Below are 18,682 nucleotides of genomic sequence, written 5' to 3'. Positions count from 1 at the left end.
AATCTATTAATCTGGACCCCAATCCAGACTACCTGAATTTTAATCACTGGGAGCAGGAATTTAATATATCTGTCTTTCTAGCCTAGTACAAGGCAGACATTTATGCACCAGTGGTATATAGTATGTAACAGAATAGCCTAAAACAAAAACAATATGTGATAAGGATGAATAATTATGGTGGCTAACATTTGTGGAGTACTTTTGTATTATTTCATTTAATTGTTATAACAAACAATCTTGTATATTAAGTTGGTATTATTACCTCCTGTTTGTAGATGGGGAAACTAAATCTTAGAGTACTTCATTTAACGTGGTCAAAGTCACACAGCTAATGAGCACGTGATAAAACCAGGATTTGAAAACAGATCTGCAAGACTACAGGACATAGAACATCCCATAGTTGACCCCATTAAATTATAGTAGATTATAGATCAGAGAAAACTAAATACTGAATATGAATTGTTACTGTAGGGGTCTTTTTCCTTAAAAAATACATAAAAATTAATGTTTGTATGCCATCTCCTTTTTACACATTTTCTATTAATGACAATAGGTTATCGTAGTTGGTGAATTCCCTAAGGGCCAGTTTCACTTTTAAAAATTTGGCTAATGCATATATGTAACTGTAACTGAGATTTGTATTGAGGCTCACATGTCTATATCTATTCCTCCTACTTCTCTGATACTTCTATTTAATATTTTCTCTGATTTTACTTTTCCTACATACTTCTGAAATATTGACATTTCAGAAGTTCCATCATGAGGCTTTTCTTCACACTATTTCCTCATTTCAGATAAACTTAATCCACTCTTAAGACTTCTGCAAAGATGGGGCACCTGGGTGGCTCAGTGGGTTAATGCCTCTGCCTTCGGCTCAGGTCATGATTCCCGGGTCCTGGGATCGAGCCCCACATCGGGCTCTCTGCTCAGCAGGGAGCCTGTTTCCTCCTCTCTCTGCCTGCCTCTCTGCCTACTTGTGATCTGTCAAATAACTAAATAAAATCTTTAAAAAAAAAAAAAGACTTCTGCAAAGACTTTTAAAAATATGGTTTTATAACATATAACATGGAATGTATCATCTTAATTATTTTTAAGTATATAGTTCAGTAGTGTTAAATATATTCACATTGTTGTGAAACAGATCTTCAGAATGTTTTCATCCTGCCAAACTGAAACTCTAAACCCATTAATCTACAACTTTCCCTTTTCCCTCCTCCCAGCTCCTGGTAACTACTATTCTACTTTCCGTTTCTATGAATTCCACTATTCTACGTACTTCATATGAGTAGAATCATTTGGTATTTTTTATTTTTTGACATTTGCCATTTTTTGACTTATTTCACTTACCATAATGTCCTCGAAATTTATCCATGTTATAGCCTGTAATGGTATTCCTTCTTTTTAAAAGCTGAATACTATTCCATTGTATGTATACACTACATTTTCTTTATCCATTGCTGTTAATGGGCATTTGGGTTGTTTCTACCTCTTGGCTGTTGTGAATTGTGCTGCTGTGAATTTTGTTGTACAAACATCTCTCTGAATAACTTGCTTTCAGTGATTTTGGATATATACCTAGAAGTGAGATTTATGGATCTTTTGGTAGTTTAATTTTTTCCAAACACTTTTTTTTTTTTTTTTAAAGAAAGAGCATGTGGGGGTAGAGAGGGGCAGGGGAAAGGGACAGAGACAATCTTAAGCAGCCTCCTTGCCAGTGTGGAACATGAAATCAGACTTGATTTCATGACCCTGAGATCACGAACTGACCCTAAATCAACAGACATTTAACTGAGCCACCAAGCACCCCTTTCCAGATATGTTTAAAGTAGATGACTCGTGACTCCAAAACTTGATATCTTGATCTCACACATTTTAGATTCTTAACAGTCTATAGGACATCTCTTTATGCATGTCCTGTATGTACTTCAAAATCAGCATGCCTAAAACTGAAGGCCTCAGATCTTACTGTTCTCACCAGCTTGTCCCTTTGCTCATGTTCTTGGGTTCATGGTATACATTCATTTATTCATTTATGTATTCAATCAATATATGTTAACTCACACTGCTTAGGGATGAGGTACAGTTAGTGTTGAGGACACATCAGTGAACAAAATAAAGTCATTTGGATCTCACATTCTAGTGAGGCAAGACAGATAACAAAGAAGGAGACAAATAGGTAGAGTGTCATGGCTAGAGGAATTCTCTTTTAGATAGAACGACTAGGGAAGATCTCTCTGATATGGCCTTTGACTAGAAACCTGACTGAAGTGAGGGGGAGAGATATGTGGATATCTAAAGGACGGGCATTGCAGGCAGAGGGAAGAATAAGTATAAGCAGTTTAATATGGGAGCATATTTTACTTGTTTAAGAAATTGTAAGGAAATCAGATTAACTAGAGTAAGTGAACCTCAGGGGTGGTGGAAGAAGATGATGTCAGAGAAGGAGCTGGAGCCAGCTAATGTAGTCTTTAAAGTCAGAATGAGGTCTTTGACCTTTACTCTGATAATATGGGAAGGCATTAGAGTAGGATTTTGACTTAACGTTTGTAAGTACCATGCTGGCTTTTGTGTGAACATGCAGTAAGCAAGTGGGGCAAAGATAGAAGCAGGTAGACAGGTTTGGGGACCATTGAAATACCAATTCAGAGGAGGGATGGTGGTTTAGACTGGGGTGGTAATAGAAAAGATTGGTCAGATTCTACATTTTAGAGGTAGAATAAAGAATTTCTTATAGGTCAGATGTGGAATGTAAGAGAAAGGAATTGAGGATGACTATATGATTTTTGACTTGAGCTATGGAATTTTGAATTGCTTACCAGTTGTGTTGATTGGGAGGAGTGGAGCAGAAGTGGCCTTTCAGTCACCCAAACCAGAAGCCTAGGCATCAATAACTTTCTCTTTTCAGTTTGTATTTTGCAGTGCTGACCAAATGATATTCCTGAAAGGCAAATTTCAGTTGTAGCAGTTGCCTGCACATTATCTTCAGGTTAAATAAAACTTGAAATACCTGTATTTGTATTGATTCTCATAATTTAACTCTTGCTTACTTTCCAACTAGCTCATCCTTGCTGCTTCCTGACCCAAACCTTTGCTGAAGCCGCACAAAGCTACTTTCCATTTCCGGAACAGACTTACTATAAATAAATATACAGACAGACAAAAAATACCCACCCCACCGACTGCTCTTACTTTGCTTTTTACCCCAGAAGAGCCCTGCTTTAACACTTGGTTAAAATATCACACCTTCTTCCCAGCTTTTTTTCCCCGGTATTCAAATTACTTCCATTCTTTTGCCTCCATAGAGTATCTTATATATTCCTCTATTGAAGTTTATAGTAAATGGAAGGAAGAGTCATCAGCTTTTGAATCATACAGTAGAGTACTTGAAGAAGGCTTAGGAAAGGGTTATCACAGTGATTAACATTCTTGGAAAGTAGGCATTTGAAAGAACATTTAGAAGAATTTAAATATAGTAGATTGTTGGAAATTGTCTGTTACAGATGCTTACAGAAAATCAAATAATTGTTTATGAGAAAAAAATTTTTTCCTTTCTGCTTCAGAAAGGAAGAGGAGAAAATTGTGTTAAGCATCTTTTTGAGGCCTCATTGCCTTTCCACCATAATCTCATTGTCTTTCTTTCGAACTCTACAATTTAGTGTGGACACTTAAATCTACTACTTTTGTTTCTCTGGCCTTTTACTTGCATAGCTGAGAAAGTTTCATCCCAGAATGGACCTTTTTTTTTTTTTTTTTTTTAAATATTTCATTTGATTAACATAGTACTAATGAGGTCTGTGAAATAATAGAAAAAATATATATTGGTCTCTGTCCCCCAGTTCCTGGCACAGAGATCTAAAACCTTTATAACTTCTTAAGTGGTAAGAATCTAGTATTATCTTTTGTTCTAATATTTGGTTTTTGACCTTGGTTCCTGATGTAGAACTACTAAATCCCTTGGAATTTCCTGGGTGATAGGAGTGACTTTTGTTCTATTGAGGAGAATTTTGGCACCTGGATAGCTTCAGGATGGGGGCTGATGACCAGAAAGACCAGACCATGATTAGAAGCTTGGAACTATCATTCCTACCCCCATCCTCTATGAAAGGGAGAAGGACTAGAGCTTGGGTTAGTGATGGTTCATGCCTGTGGAATGAAGCCTCCTAAAAATCCCAGTAATACATGTTGGGAAACTTCCAGGTTGGTGAATACATGAGGATGTGAGGAGGGAGAGTGTGCCCAGAGAGGGCATGGAAGCTCAGCATGCCTTCCTATATGCCTTTCTCTAGGCGCCTCTTCCATCTGGCTGTTCCTGAGTTATATCCTTTTATAATAAGTCAGTAGTCTAATATGTAAAATGTTTTCCTGAGTTCTTTGAACCACTCTAGCAAATTAATTGAATTGAAGAGAGGATTATGGGAACAACTGATTTTTAGCCAGTAGGTCAGAAGCACAGATAACAAGTCTGGACTTGTTCTTAGCATCTGAGGGGAGTAGGCTTGTGTAACTGAGCCCTTAACTTGTGGGATCCAATGCTGTCTCTAGGTAGATAGTGTCAGAATTGAGTTAAATTGTAGGACAGCTAGCTGGTGTTGCAGAATTGCTTGATGTGTAGAAAACTCACACATCTGGTGTCAAGTAAAATAGTGTTGCTGGTAGTAGAGTATGAGAGTAGAGGAGACACCCAGGATAGTGTTTCATCCCCATATAAGGTAAAAATTCCACAATTCATGGCTGTAGAATGATGGGCCTTTATAGAACTTCTCATTGGCTCTACTCAGGGCAAAAACACAAAGTGGGGGATAATATTGTGAATTTAGCATGGACACTTAAATCTACTTTTGTTGTTTCCTCAGTACCCAGAATTGATCTAGGTAAGTTACTAAATATGTATTGGATGGGTTGATATTGGAATGAATGAATGAAATATTCAGATAAATGATTGAGATGCATGAGTGCTTTGTAAGTACAAAACAGTGTAAAGTCATTGAGACTTAAAACAAACCAAGAAGCCGACTCTTAACTATAGAGAACAAACTGATGGTTACCAGAGGGGAGGTGGGAGGTGGATGGGTTAAATAGGTAATGGGGATTACGGAGGGCACTTGTGATGAGCACTGGTTGATGGAAATGTTAAATCACTAAGTTGTACACCAAAGCTAATATATGTTAATGTATGTTAACTAACTGAAATTTAAATAAAAACTTAAAAAAAAGAAAAATAATTGAGAAAAAGGTGGTGTGAATCAGTTAAATTTTCTTGAAGAAAATGATTCACATCTGGGTTTGCACCTCCACTAGGCAATAATAGGTAGGCATTTCTTTCTTCATGATCCCATTGCCTTTCATATTAGTTGTTTCAATTAGTTGTTTCTATAACTGCCTGTCCTGGGAAGAACATGTCTTGTCATTTTTGTTTTCCCTCTGGTCCTAAAACACTGTGTTCAGGGAATAAAAGAATGAATGAATTTGAACTGGTAGAAAAGAGGATCAGTGGGATTGGAGGAGAGAAAGTCTGGGTTTGTTGGAAGAATTCACTTGATGGCAAGAGCAGAGTTGTGAATGCTAAAATATTAATACTTTGTGGGTCCAAAGTTTATTTTTTTAGGTATTTTGAAATTATTTGACTCTGACATGCCATAGAGTAATAATTTCAAATAATTGAACAAAAATATACTAATTTAGAAAGTATTTTTCCTATATTTTAAGTATTTTCAGGAGATGAAAAAAATGGTTAATGGACACAACAAAGCCAGTATTACTGGGTAGGCTGCGTGGCTCAGTCAGTTAAGTGTCTAACTCTTGATGTCAGCTCAGATCATGACCTCAGGGTCATGAGATGAGGCCCTACGTCAGGCTCTGTGCTGGGGGTGGAGCCTGCTTAAGATTTTCTGTTCTCCTTCTCTCTCTATCCCTTTCCCCTCCTTCTCTGGAGAAAAGAAAAGTAATATTTTCCTAGTTCACAGGCTTTCCAAACATGTAGTATAAGTGGAGTTGCCTATACTTTTAATTCTATCAACTAATAATATATATGATTATATATGTAATAAAAATTTATCATTTCTATTTTCATAAATTCTAAATACTTTTTCTGTTTATAAATTCTTATAACTTAAATGTATTAAATGTATTAAGTATTTAGTTTTACTGATCTGTAATAAGTAATTTGGAAATTGGCCAGGTGAGGAGGCTGCTAATAAGAATAAAGCTAATGATATGGGGCACCTAGGTGGCTCAGTTGGTTAAGCATCTGCCTTTGGCTTAGGTCATCATCTTGGAGTTCTGGGTTGAGACTGCCCCAGTTTGGGCTCTCTGCTTTAGCGGGGAGTCTGCTGCTCTTCCCACCCCCCAGCTCATGTTCTCATGCTCTCTCACTTTCTCTCACTCTCAAATAAAGAAATCTGAAAAATAAAAAAATAAAGCTAATCATAATGCTGTGATGTATTTATTGAAGCATTACTGAAGAAACATGTGGAAAAATGCTCATCTGTTAATAAGTAATCTGTATTATACAGAGAATAATGAGTATTATAAGGATACTCCTATTTTTATACTTTTCATACTATTTCAAGAGTTAGCTGTACTTACTTTATTTACTGTACTTACTTTTATTTTCTTAGCCTTTTATAATTTAATTTTTACTAAAACTTTAAAAAATATGTCTAATAATCTCTTCTCAGACCTCATACTATTAGACCATTTTCACATTTTTCAGTTTTGTCTAATCTTTCCTTATAATACCTTCTTTGTTCCTTCTATGACATATTCCTGGTCTTTCCCTCTCATATTTAACCCTTATATTTTTATTGTTTTGTTTTTGTCTTTAGTTTTCTCTCCTCTATTTCTTATATGTATGAATTCAACAAGACTCTTTGTCTCAACTACTCTTCACCAAAGAAGAAAGCTTATAGGGGAAAGGAATTAAAATACCTTTAGGCCTGCTTTTATTTGCCTTTAACATATATTGCTTTACTAGCTTTGAATTTTTAAATTACTTTGGCTCCATTTGGATATTACCTGAACTGCTTATAGTAAAATTAATTGTTGAATATATTTTTGTCCTTGCCAGAAGGCAAGCTATGTTAAGTCCATTCGTCTATTTCCATTGCCTAGCCTAGAGCTTGGTATGTAGTTGGCCATTAATACATATTTGTTAAGTAAACAAATGATTCCTGCTGTCACTTTGAAGTTAACATGTTCAAAATTGAACTCATCTGAAAATTTCCTTTGCTCCTATATCCACTTACTGTTTGATGTCCACATCAAATGCTATCTCTTTTCTGAGACTCTCCTTAATCCTCCCAAAAATCTCTCTCCCTATTCTAGATTCCTTTTAGCAAATAATACTTTTATTGTACCTTCATTCTGGATTACATTTTACATATTTATGTACAAAATAGGTTGAGGTCAAAGACTAACTTTCTACCCAAAAACAAATACATTATTTAAAATGATCCTAAGGTCTTAGAAAACGAAAGTGGAGGTGTGTCACTGATCCTTCTGCGTAGTGTTGCCCTCTACCCCATCTTGCTACTTCTCACTTCTCTTTCAGTCTTTTTTTTTTTTTAAGGTTTATTTATTTATTTGAGAGAGATAGGGAGAGAGGGAATATGTGTGCATCTGCAGGAGCAGGGGGAGGGGCAGAGGGAGAGAATCTTCAAGCAGACTCCTGTTGAGCATGGAGTCCTTCATGGAGCTTGACTCCACAACCCTGAGATCATGACCTGAGCCAAAACTGAGAGTCGGTTGCTCAGTTGACTGAGCCACGCAGGCACCCCCATTTATCCTACAGTTGTAATTGAGACATGATTTCATCTAAGAAGCTTTCTGAGCCTTGGTCAGGTGTTGACTATGTGGCTTTTTTTTTTTTTTTTTGTATTTGTTTTTTGAAGATTTATTTATTTTTACTTTAGAGAGAGAGTGTGTGTGGGAAGGGGCAGAGGGAGATGGGAAAGAGAATCCTCAAGCAGACTCTCACTGCTGAGCACAGAGCCCAACCTGGGGCCTGATTCCAGGACCCTAGATCACGATATGAGCTGAAATCAAGAGTAAGTTGCTCAACTGACTCAGTCAAACGGGCATCCCTGTTTTTGTTTTTTGGTACTCCTCCAGCTCATTAATTTAACAAATAAGTATTGGGTGTCATTTAATGCTTGTGCTGTGCTAGGCAACTGGGATAAAGTAATGAACAAAATTACTATTATCTTGTCTGTCACATAGCCTACAGATATAAAACAAGTATTCATCAAATAAGTAATTGTTAGGAAAAGCACACTGTTCTATGTGAGAGTAAGCCTATATAGATGGGGGGTTAAGAAGAATTTTTTGAAAAAGTGTATCTAACAAACTTCAGTTTTGATTAAGATTTAGCCAGACAAGAAATGGGGAAAAGTCATTTCAAACAAACATACTATCTTCAAAAGACCTAAGAAAAATAGAATTTGATGCTTTTGAGAACACAAAGATAGGCCCATTTTGGCTAAGGAAATAGTATTACCTCATTATACAGATGAGGAAACTGAGACTCAAAAGGGGTTCAGTGAGTGTAGAATGTATTAAGGTCATAAAATTTGTAAGTGGAAAAGTCTAGGTTCAAATTTTGGACTTTGTAAATCCTTAGTATTCTTTCCATTATACCTTCAATTCCCGAGTGAAAATTTGAACCAAATCTTTCCAAACTCTGGCATTTTGTTTCTTTTCCAACACCATAGAAAATTCTTTCACTATTTTCTGTTTTTTAGCAAAGGAAATATTTCTGTGTGGAGCCATTGCTGTCAAAAGAAGAGATAATTGACCTGGAAGTAGGCAGAGATGCTTCCATTGAATTTGTGGCTTTGAAAACTCATTTTAGTATTTGTTTGACTCGGGATTTATGAGCCTCCAGGTTGTCAGGGGTCTATAGAATCCACTGTCTGTATTAATCTGTGAATATCTTTGTATTTTGCCAGTGGAGCATTACAGCTCTCAAAATTCATAGCAAGCATCTTACATTCTACTTTATTTCCATTCAACAGAATAACATTGTAAACTTGACCCACTTCTGACAAATAATTTAAGTTAATGTTTCCAAAATACACAAACTCCTTTTGGGAATTAATTTCTAGGCAGCTGATAAAACACTGAAGCGTTATTCTCCCCCACCCTTTTTTTCCCTATTTCATTTTGATGTGGACTTAGATGGGCAAGGGAAGGGAAGTTGTTATGATGCAGAGGCAAAGTTGGAAACGCCAAGGTTTTTCCTCCAGGGAATGTTTGTTACCCTGCAGTGAACTGCCTGCAATCCAGGATGTCACAGCGTGCTTGCTCAGTAGCCTGCCAAAATGCCCATATCATGTCAGTACTATGCTATGTTCCAAGTAACTGGAGACTTGCTAGCTTAGAGACCGACTTCAGGAATGTTTTATATGAGGAAACTTACCAAGTGATATTCCTGTTTCCTTTGTAACCTGGTACAGTCATGGTATTTTGTTTATCAGAGAATTTTTGCCTTTGTGTTTTTTCCTTCTAAATGTTCTTTTTACTAAGAATAATTATAACATAAAAGACTGATTTTATTTCTCGAGTCCATTTTTTTCATTTGTGATTTTGTATCTTACTCCTCTCAATCTGAAGAAGAAAATAAGTTAAAAAAACTTTAAGGTTCTTATTTTACTTGTTCTGGCATTCTTAAACATTGGTTTTTGTTGGGGCGCCTGGGTGGCTCAGTGGGTTAAGCCTCTGCCTTCGGCACAGGTCATGATCTCAGGATCCTGGGTTAGAGTCCCGAGTTGGGCTCTCTGCTCAGCGGGGAGCCTGCTTCCCCTGCCTCTCTGCCTACTTGTGTTCTCTCTCTCTCTCTGTGTCAAATAAATAAATAAGTAATCTTAAAAAAACAAAACAAAACAAAAAATTGGTTTTTGTGGGTGTTTTGCTTGAATGAAGACTGTGGAAGTAAGCTTTTTATGACTCAAGATTTGGGGATATTATATGCCAAATGCATGTTTTTTGTTTTGTTTTGTTTTGCTTTGCTTTTTTTTAGTTTCCCAAAATACGGTGTTATCATAGTAAGTAGAGAAATTTTTTAGAGAATATTTTGTATTATTAAGAAATCATTTAGTGTTTTGTTTAAATTTTATTTTATTTTTAAAGATTATATATATTTGACAGAACAAGAACGCATGAGCAGGGGGAGCAGTAGAAGGAGAGGCAGAAGCAGGCTTCCTGCTGAGCAGGGAGCCAGATGAGGAACTCCTGGGATCATCACCTGAGCTGAAGGCAGACACTTAACCATCTGAGCCACCCTGGTGCTCCTAAATTTTATTTTTCAAAGTATACTTGTTTTCCTGTACAGTGTTCTCCACCCCACGTGTCCCTGAGCATTTTTCTGTTGTTTTTGTGTTTTTTTTTTTTTAAATGGCTTTCTTTGTTTTTTGTTTGCAGGCAGCTATCAATGGTGTAATACCCCAGGAAAATGGCATTCTACAAAGGTATGTTATAAGGTGCTTAATAGTAGGATGATAATTTAGCCAAGCAAAAAAGAGACAGTTGTTAATTTTTTTGTTTAACTTTTTGATAGAGCTTTTGATCTTTGGTGTAGAAGCTCATTAATATAGTTACTGTTCTTTCAGACAATTTTATTATATCAGTTTCCTAAAGTTTCCAACTTTTAACTCTATAATGTTATTTCAGAATGAGTGGTACTATTTTAATGGTGGTTTTATTTTATTTTTAAAAAAGCTTTTCAAGGGATCTTCTAATTCATAAAATGGAAGGAACTGAATCTCAGTACTCTAGAGCATGGTTATTATCTACCTATCCAGGCGTTCTCTCCAACCTTGCTACAGTCTTTTTCTCTTCACTTTTGGTTTCTAAATTAAGTTCATGTTAATTTGCAACAATTTGAATAAGTCCTTAATTTATGAAACTTCCCAAAGCACTGAACTATTTCACTTGAAGAATGCATTGTTAACATGTGGAATGGTCTGAATGGTTTTGTGTCATTGCCAGAGGGTAAAATTGGAAGATGATGCCAAGAGAACTATAAGATACAAAATCATCCCTTAGATTAGAAATAATTTTTCATAAATTTTCTTCCCTTAAAATTAGAGACTGGTTTGGATTAAAAGAGGACACAATAGAGTCATAGGAGGTAAAACCATTCTCCCTTCCAAGTATAGTTTAATTACTTGATTTCCCTCCCTCTTGTGTCAATTCAAACTTTGGCTTGAATTTCGGTGGCTAGGATTTCTAAGTCACTGAAGCATGATCTGCTAAGTGCAGATGAGGCAAACAGAAACAGCAGACTAGGAATGAGATTGTTTTGGAGAAGAAGAAGAGTGCTGTTGCAAAACCATCAGAAAATACACCATGAGCTGCAAAATGTGCTATACTTTATAGGAAACTGTGTATATTTAGAAAGGAAGCAAATTCTGTTTGGTGCTTGTACTGCCCTTAGTAATTAATAGACCTGTTCCCCACCATTTTTAAAAAACCGTCAGAAAGAATTTCATCCAGAGTAAATGTGGCCGATTTCCAGAGTCTGTACCAATTTTTTTGTTGTTGTTGTTCAAAAGCATTCAGTTTTACTGAAACCCTTATCTAGAAAGCAAACCAGCTGATTATAGGAACTTCCTTTATGGTCATTTTTTTTTCCTTGGTTTAGAAAGTTTTAGACTTCTAAATATGGTTCCAGTTTTATTTATTTTTTTTTAAAGATTTCATTCATTTATTTGACAGAGATCACAAGTAGGCAGAAAGGCAGGCAGAGAGAGAGGAGGAAGCAGGCTCCCTGCTGAGCAGAGAGTCCGATGTGGGGTTCGATCCCAGGACCCTGAGATCATGACCTGAGCCAAAGGCAGAGGCTTTAACCCACTGAGCCACCCAGGCGCCCCACCAGTTTTATTCTTGAGCAAATTTTATTCCACCTTCTGTGCCAAAATTTTTGCTTATTAAACCCTTGTGGATTCAGCTCTGGGTTCTGAGTACATATTGGATATATCTTAAAATTAACAATGTTTTGCTCTGGGTGAACTGTAGAAATTTCCTTATCCCATCTCTCCTGTCACTGATGATACTTTTTGCTTAATATTTAAAAGTAGAGATTCAGCACTAAATTGATTTCTAATACTATAAAATTTGGAGTTTAACATTCATTAGAAAGTGGTTTTGTTTGCTTATTTAAAAGAATGAATCATATATGCACAGAAGAAAATCAGTTTTATCTAGCAATAGTCTTCAACTCTCTCCCTTTCTAACTTTCTTCTTTAGCTTTGAAATTACTGTGGAATTGACATAACTAAAAATTCCTCTTGTATATCTCCTAACCAGAGGAAAATGAAAGAGGGTTCTTTGTTGCTTTCTCATTGGCTTACCACTGAAAGTGGAAGATAGGAATGGTATATGTAAGTAGTTAAACTGGTTTTGTTTTGTATGTTTGACTTCTATTGTGTAGTCTGTGAATACAGCTGACTCTTAATTTGTCAGTTCATACTTCAACAGAGGAAAAAGCTACCAAAAAGATTTTTTTAAATATGAATTATTTTTGGAGGGAGAAGAACCCAGTCCCTGTGATTTATAGCTGTTTTTGAAATCACATTTTTTTTTTGTGAATTCAAAAGTGGGAATATGGTTTTTAATGTACCCATAAAGTTCAAAGTAAAGAAACTAACATTTTAAAAAGTGCTTAAGGCACTGTGCTAGGTAATTGATTTATTTTTCATTATTTAATACTTATTATAACTTTAAGAGATTCATATTTCATAGTGAGGAAACGGAAGGTTAGAGAGTTTACATAGATTTGCCCAAGTTCACAAATGTAGTAGGTGGTGAAGTCTGGTTTGTCTCATTTTAAAAGCCATGCATTTTTTGATACAACTCTGCCCTATTCTAGGTCAGCAAACTCACCATGCCATGTCTTTTTTTTTTTTTTAAGATTTTTTTCATTTGGGTAAAAAAGTTGGAATTTAATATGTGTATAAGATCTTTCTCCCATAGCTTTGTTTTTACAGTTACTATTTTAGTTGTAAGCAAGTAAAGGCAGATATTATTATCCCTCACTTTACAGGTAGAATAAGGCATGAAGTGACTTGGCCCAGATGATACAGCATGATGTTGATGGAGTCAGGATATAAGCAAGTCTTCTGCCTCATCCTCCAAGGCTTATTTCACTAGACAATATACTGCTAATACAACATATTTATAAACTGTGTGACTTATGCTGTCATAAATGTAAGCCATTCAGTCATGAAACATCAAGTGTGTGCATGTTTATTTACTACATCTTGGTGTAATATTTTATTTATTAGCATGTTGTCCAAAGCCTTTTTAAACATTTTTGGAGACAGTTATTATTAGAAGGAAGTGCTAATGAATTACTTGTATTAGTAGACAGCATAGGCTATATTTTCTAAAAATGTTATGAATCAGTAGTGTAATTTTCCTCATTGACTAAGTGGGTAGTATTTGTCAACTCACAATTTTTTGACTCAGACACATATTCTGTATGTTTCTTTGTCTGTTGTTTAATTCATTGAGGAAACCTTGAGAAGACTAGGCATTTTTCTAATTATTCATGGTTAACATTTTCAGAATATATAATGCTGAGGTTTTTGATATAGAAAATATCCATTTTAGCCAGTTAGTTTCTATTTATTGTCTTCTCTGGTGCTCATTTAAAAATCTGATTTTTTTCTAAAGACAAATTTATCTTTAAAACACATGCATGTTTTTGTTTTGTTGTTTTTGTACCTAGAAATTTTACCTTGGGATGGATTTTTAAAAATTGAAATAAACATGTACAGAGTTCTGCTTACTTTGCTTTGTTCATTGCCTTCCAAGGATGTGTGTGATTTATAGAGTGAGGTTGAGTAAGGATAAAAACACTCCTTTAGTTGAGATTTAGATCTAAAATAGATTTCTCCATAGCATTCCCCTTAACCAATCAGTGTCTTTTTTTTTTTTTAATTATTGATTAACTAGAAGAGTGAGTATATCAGATTATAGAATGGTGTCTTCATAGATGAAAAGTCTTAAAAATACTTTTTTTTGAATCAGCAATTTTGGATGTCTTTGTATTCTATGGATACCGTTGAACATCTCTCCCCCCACCTTTCTCTCTGTCTCTCTTTTAATATTGCTAGTGAAAAACTCTAATGCAAATTCATCATTTTAAATTATTTTTATTTTTAAAGATTTTATTCATTTATTTGACAGAGAGAGACACAGTGACAAAGGGAACACAAGCAGGGAGTGTGGGAGAGGGGGAAGCAGGCTTCCCGCTGAGCAGGGAGCCTGATGCAGGGGCTCAATCCCAGGATCCTGGGATCATGACCTGAGCCGAAGGCAGACGCTTAACGACTGAGCCACCCAGGCACCCTCATTATTTTTTATTGATCTTGAAATAGAGTAATTAATAGCCAATACGAAAATTCTCAAATGAGAACTTTAAAAAAAGTGCTCTTGGGCTGACAACACATCAGATAGCCTGCTGTGATTAGAAATGTACTATCTCCTAGAGTTAGGGTTTGGTAAAGAAAAAAAAAGCACACTAGGGTGTTTCAAACACAGGGAATTTCATACGGGGAATCAGTTCCAGAAATGTGGAGCAGGTTGAAAGTACAAAATGCAAATACTAAGATAATTCAGATATAATGACATCAGGAAACAGCTGGACCACTAGGCCCACTTGTGGGTGGGGTGGTCCTGCTAGGCTTGAGGAAAGGAGTGTAGGGCAAGAGCAGATTTAACAGCTGCAGCATCCTCTGAGTAGGGTGGGCACAGCCAGAACTGTGTGGACTGGGTCCAGAGTATTCCAGGAAGCCTGCTCTAGGACTGGTCTGTCTGGGAGAGCCCCCTGCTAACCACTAAAGGGCACAAAGTTGGGGTGCCTGGATCGCTCTGTCATTAAGCACCTGCTTTTGGCTCAGGTCATGATTCCAGGGTCCTGGGATTAAGTCCCAGATCTGGCTCCCTGCTCAGCAGGAAGCCTGCTTCTCTCTCTCCTACTCCCCCTGCTGTGTTCCTTCTCTCGCTGTGTGCCTCTTTGTCAAATAAATAAATAAGGTCTTTAAAAAAAATAAAAAATAAAGGGCACAAAGTCACTCCTAATATTAGAGGGAAAAAGGAAAGTGATTGAAGAAATAGAAGTTAACAGGACTTGGAAGCCCTGAGGAACAGCCCTAGCAATTTGACCATAGACATAAGAGAAAGAAGTCCTGCTCAGCTGATCATGGTACCTCTGCAAGATGCAGAGGCTAGTTTTGAAGTATTGAAAGAAGCTAGAAGCTAACACCAGTGGCTGATGCTAAAACAAAGTGGGTGTCATTGTTACAGCATGGTCACTGCTAAGTCACTGGTGTAGATAAGATCAATGTGTAGGGCGCCTGGGTGGCTCAGGTCATCTCAGGGTCCTGAGTTGGAGGCCCGCATTGGGCTCTCTGCTTAGCTGGGAGCCTGTTCTCCCTTCTCTCTGCCTGCCTCTCTGCCTACTTGTGATCTCTCTTTCTGCCAAATAAATAAATAAAATCTTAAAATGAAAAAAAAAATCAGTGTGCAAAACTCTAACAAAATTTTGTGTGTATCTGTGCACATACTTGTGTGCTGCTGCATTTTTGTTACTGGTTATAAGGCCATGATTAATATTTACCAGTTTCTTCTTCCACTCTTTATATTCCCTCTGCTAGCACCTCAGATAGTCAAGGTTCTTTACTTGGTGGGTCATCTCAAACATTTATTCTTAAAATCCTCAGTGGACCTGTCTTTTTAAAATTGGTTATAGTTTTCTACTAACTCATATTATTGGACATGCCCCAGAAAATAGTCCATTGTATAGCAGCACCCCAGTTTTTTCTTGGTAATCAGGACCTCCCACCTCACTTCATACCCCCTTATTTTGCTAGTTGATTCAGTAATATGAAGAGTACAAAATGGCCAAGTGGCACTCTCAGGTTGTAGTTCTGTGCAAGTATTGTGGAAATACTACATTCTTTGGAACTGTGATCTTTGAACCACCAGAACCCAAAGTAGCAGGAAGCAAAAATTCTGTTATTAGGTGTAATAAAAGAAACCACTACTAACAATTCTTACACCCATATTTTCTGGCAATATGAGAAATATCACTGTGTTTTAGTCACTGATACAAAGCATATACTACGTGTTTTAAGGTGGAGACCCAAGTTTTGAGTATGTTGTCTCCCAACTGTCTTCAGCAGGACATTTCACTGTTCTGACAAGCTAGATACTTCTGGGTAACAGCATATATGAATGATACCAGCACTACTTTTGCTGTGAAATGAGTTCCTTGGTTAGAATTAGTGTTGTGTGGGGAAGCCTTAGATCAATAAGGTATTCCCTCAAAATATGAATGGTGGTTGGGGCACCTGGGTGGCTCAGTGGGTTAAGCCTCTGCCTTCGGCTCGGCTCATGATCCCAGGGTCCTGGGATCGAGCCTCACATTGGGCTCTCTGCTTGGCGGGGAACCTGCTTCCCTTCCTCTCTCTGCCTGCTTCTCTGCCTACTTGTGATCTCTGTCTGTCAAATGAATGGATAAAATCTTTAAAAAAAAATATGAATGGTGGTAAAAGTATTGCTGTCAGGGAAGTCAATCAAGTCCACATCCAGAACAGTGTCTTTTTAAAGGGAGAACATATTGCTTCCTCCTCCATGATAGAAATGATCCATTACCAGATCTCAAAGGAATGATGCCATATTGGCTTAGTTAGTTTCTCTTGTTTGCAGTTTTCAGACAATTTCCCTAGTCAGAGTTATACTTGGTAAGGGGAAATTGATGTTGTACCTATGTCTAATCTCCACTCCTCTTGGCATGGCCTCATTATCTAGTAATGCATGGAACAACCCTAGGGTAGTAAGGGAGAAAAGCTGACTTACATCAACAGAACAATGTCATCTTACGCACACTGGGAGCCATTCCCCATCCCCCCACCCCCACCCCCGCCAGTAGGTAGTAGGCAGTATTCCCCTCAGAAACATATATTCACATTTAGTGTCATTCTGAAAGTTCTGTTTTCATATCTTTACCCCAGATTTCCTTGCCACCTAATTTTTCTTTTATTCATTCCAAGTCTCGATCAGCTGGCCAACCTATTATCCATTGTCCTTGGTTGAGTATAGATTTGTACCTCAGGTAATCACTCTTTCTAAAAAATGTCAACCTGTGGTACAATCCCAAGTGCTCCCCACTAGAAGGCTTTTCTTTCACTACTGTCTTTCTGGGATAACTTTGGGGGCTGTAATGCTTCAGCAATTTGGTTTTTTTGGTTGGTATGAGCATGTATATTATACAGCTATTTTTTTTCCTTTCCCAGTCCAAATCTTTTCTTCCTCATTTAACTTGGTTATCTCTTATTATTGATGGGAAGTATAAGATACAGCAGCTGGCCTTTTACCTTGACTTGCTTGTAATCATTAGACCCCAGAAACCTCACCATGCTGGCAGGTTCTCCCCTGCATTTTTGAGGCATGTATCTTCTAATCTCTATCATAAATGTGTCTTAACAAAGCATTCAAATACTTGCTACTTTTCTCTTCAGGATTTGTTCACATTGTTATCAATGTAATGTTTTTTTCTGTGGAATGTCTGGGTGATCAAGATCTCTCCAGGCTAGATTGATAATGCTAGAGGAGAGTTGACATAATCTTCTGAAAAGGACAGTGAAGGTATTTTGTTTACCCTGCTGGGTAAAAAGTAAAATGCTTATCTTGGTGATTGCAAATTAATATAGAGTAAAAAAGTATATGCAAGATCAGTTGCTTCTTGCTACAAATCAATCCTTCCTACATAGTAATCTCAACTCCATGGATTAGGAAGCAAATATGGGATCTCTGCGAGTTACTGAGTATGTCTCTTTCAATTATGCATTCAGAATCCGGAGAAGTTGTTGCAGGGTCGGTTCACAGATTGTTTGAACATGGTATGAGTGGATTTCAGCCCAAACTTCATTTACCACCATTATCTTTTATTTTTATATCCCCAGGAATTAGTATCAGTTTAGAGTTAGCATGTAGTAATCCCATAAAAATTTAGATATTTTCCTTTTATCATTACACAAACACCCTAATAAATGGCTGCAGGCCCATTAGGAGAAGTCTTAGAGGAAAATTTCTGATACATACATGTGGCTCTGTTGCATTGTGCTTGTGGGAATCAGGGACTTTATATCTGTGAAACAATTTGTATTTGGAAACTGGGAGTGAGTATGAGTCTCTGCTGCAGTTACAGACATTAGGTTTTAGGCTATCAGATCTAGGATTTCTGATGTTTTTAGATCAAGTAGTATTTTAGTCAGTTGACTTTTAATTTGCTTCCTTAGAAATAATCGTGTTGGGGCGCCTGGGTGGCTCAGTGGGTTAAGCCGCTGCCTTCGGCTCGGGTCATGATCTCAGGGTCCTGGGATCGAGTCCCACATCGGGCTCTCTGCTCAACAGGGAGCCTGCTTCCTCCTCTCTCTCTATGCCTGCCTCTCTGCCTACGTGTGATCTCTCTGTCAAATAAATAAATAAAATCTTTAAAAAAAAAAAAAGAAATAATCGTGTTCTGGGGCGCCTGGGTGACTTGATTGGTTAAGTGTCCTACTTTTGATTTTAGGCTCAGATTGTGATCTCTCAGGATTATGAGATTGAGCCCTCTTGGGGCTGGGCATGGAGCCTGTTTAGGATTCTCTCTTTCTTCCCCACTACGCTTGTGCATGCT

The 18,682-nt window shown here is 37.1% G+C and overlaps 1 protein-coding gene across 1 annotated transcript in view; it reads left to right on the top strand.

The window, feature by feature from the left end:
* The window catches only part of FAF1 (Fas associated factor 1), a 481,294-nt gene that overhangs the window by 116,227 nt on the left and 346,385 nt on the right, over positions 1-18,682 (top strand). Inside the window, exon 3 of the mRNA XM_082688355.1 lies at positions 10,417-10,463. Within this exon, the coding sequence (XP_082544481.1) occupies positions 10,417-10,463 (47 nt within the window). The remainder of the gene's footprint in view (positions 1-10,416; positions 10,464-18,682) is intronic.

This window comes from Mustela nivalis, assembly GCF_964662115.1.
Source record: "Mustela nivalis genome assembly, chromosome: 10".
In the NCBI taxonomy this organism is placed as follows: domain Eukaryota; kingdom Metazoa; phylum Chordata; class Mammalia; order Carnivora; family Mustelidae; genus Mustela; species Mustela nivalis.
The sequence above is the reverse complement of the archived record's forward strand: the minus strand, read 5'-3'. Positions and strand labels throughout refer to the sequence as shown.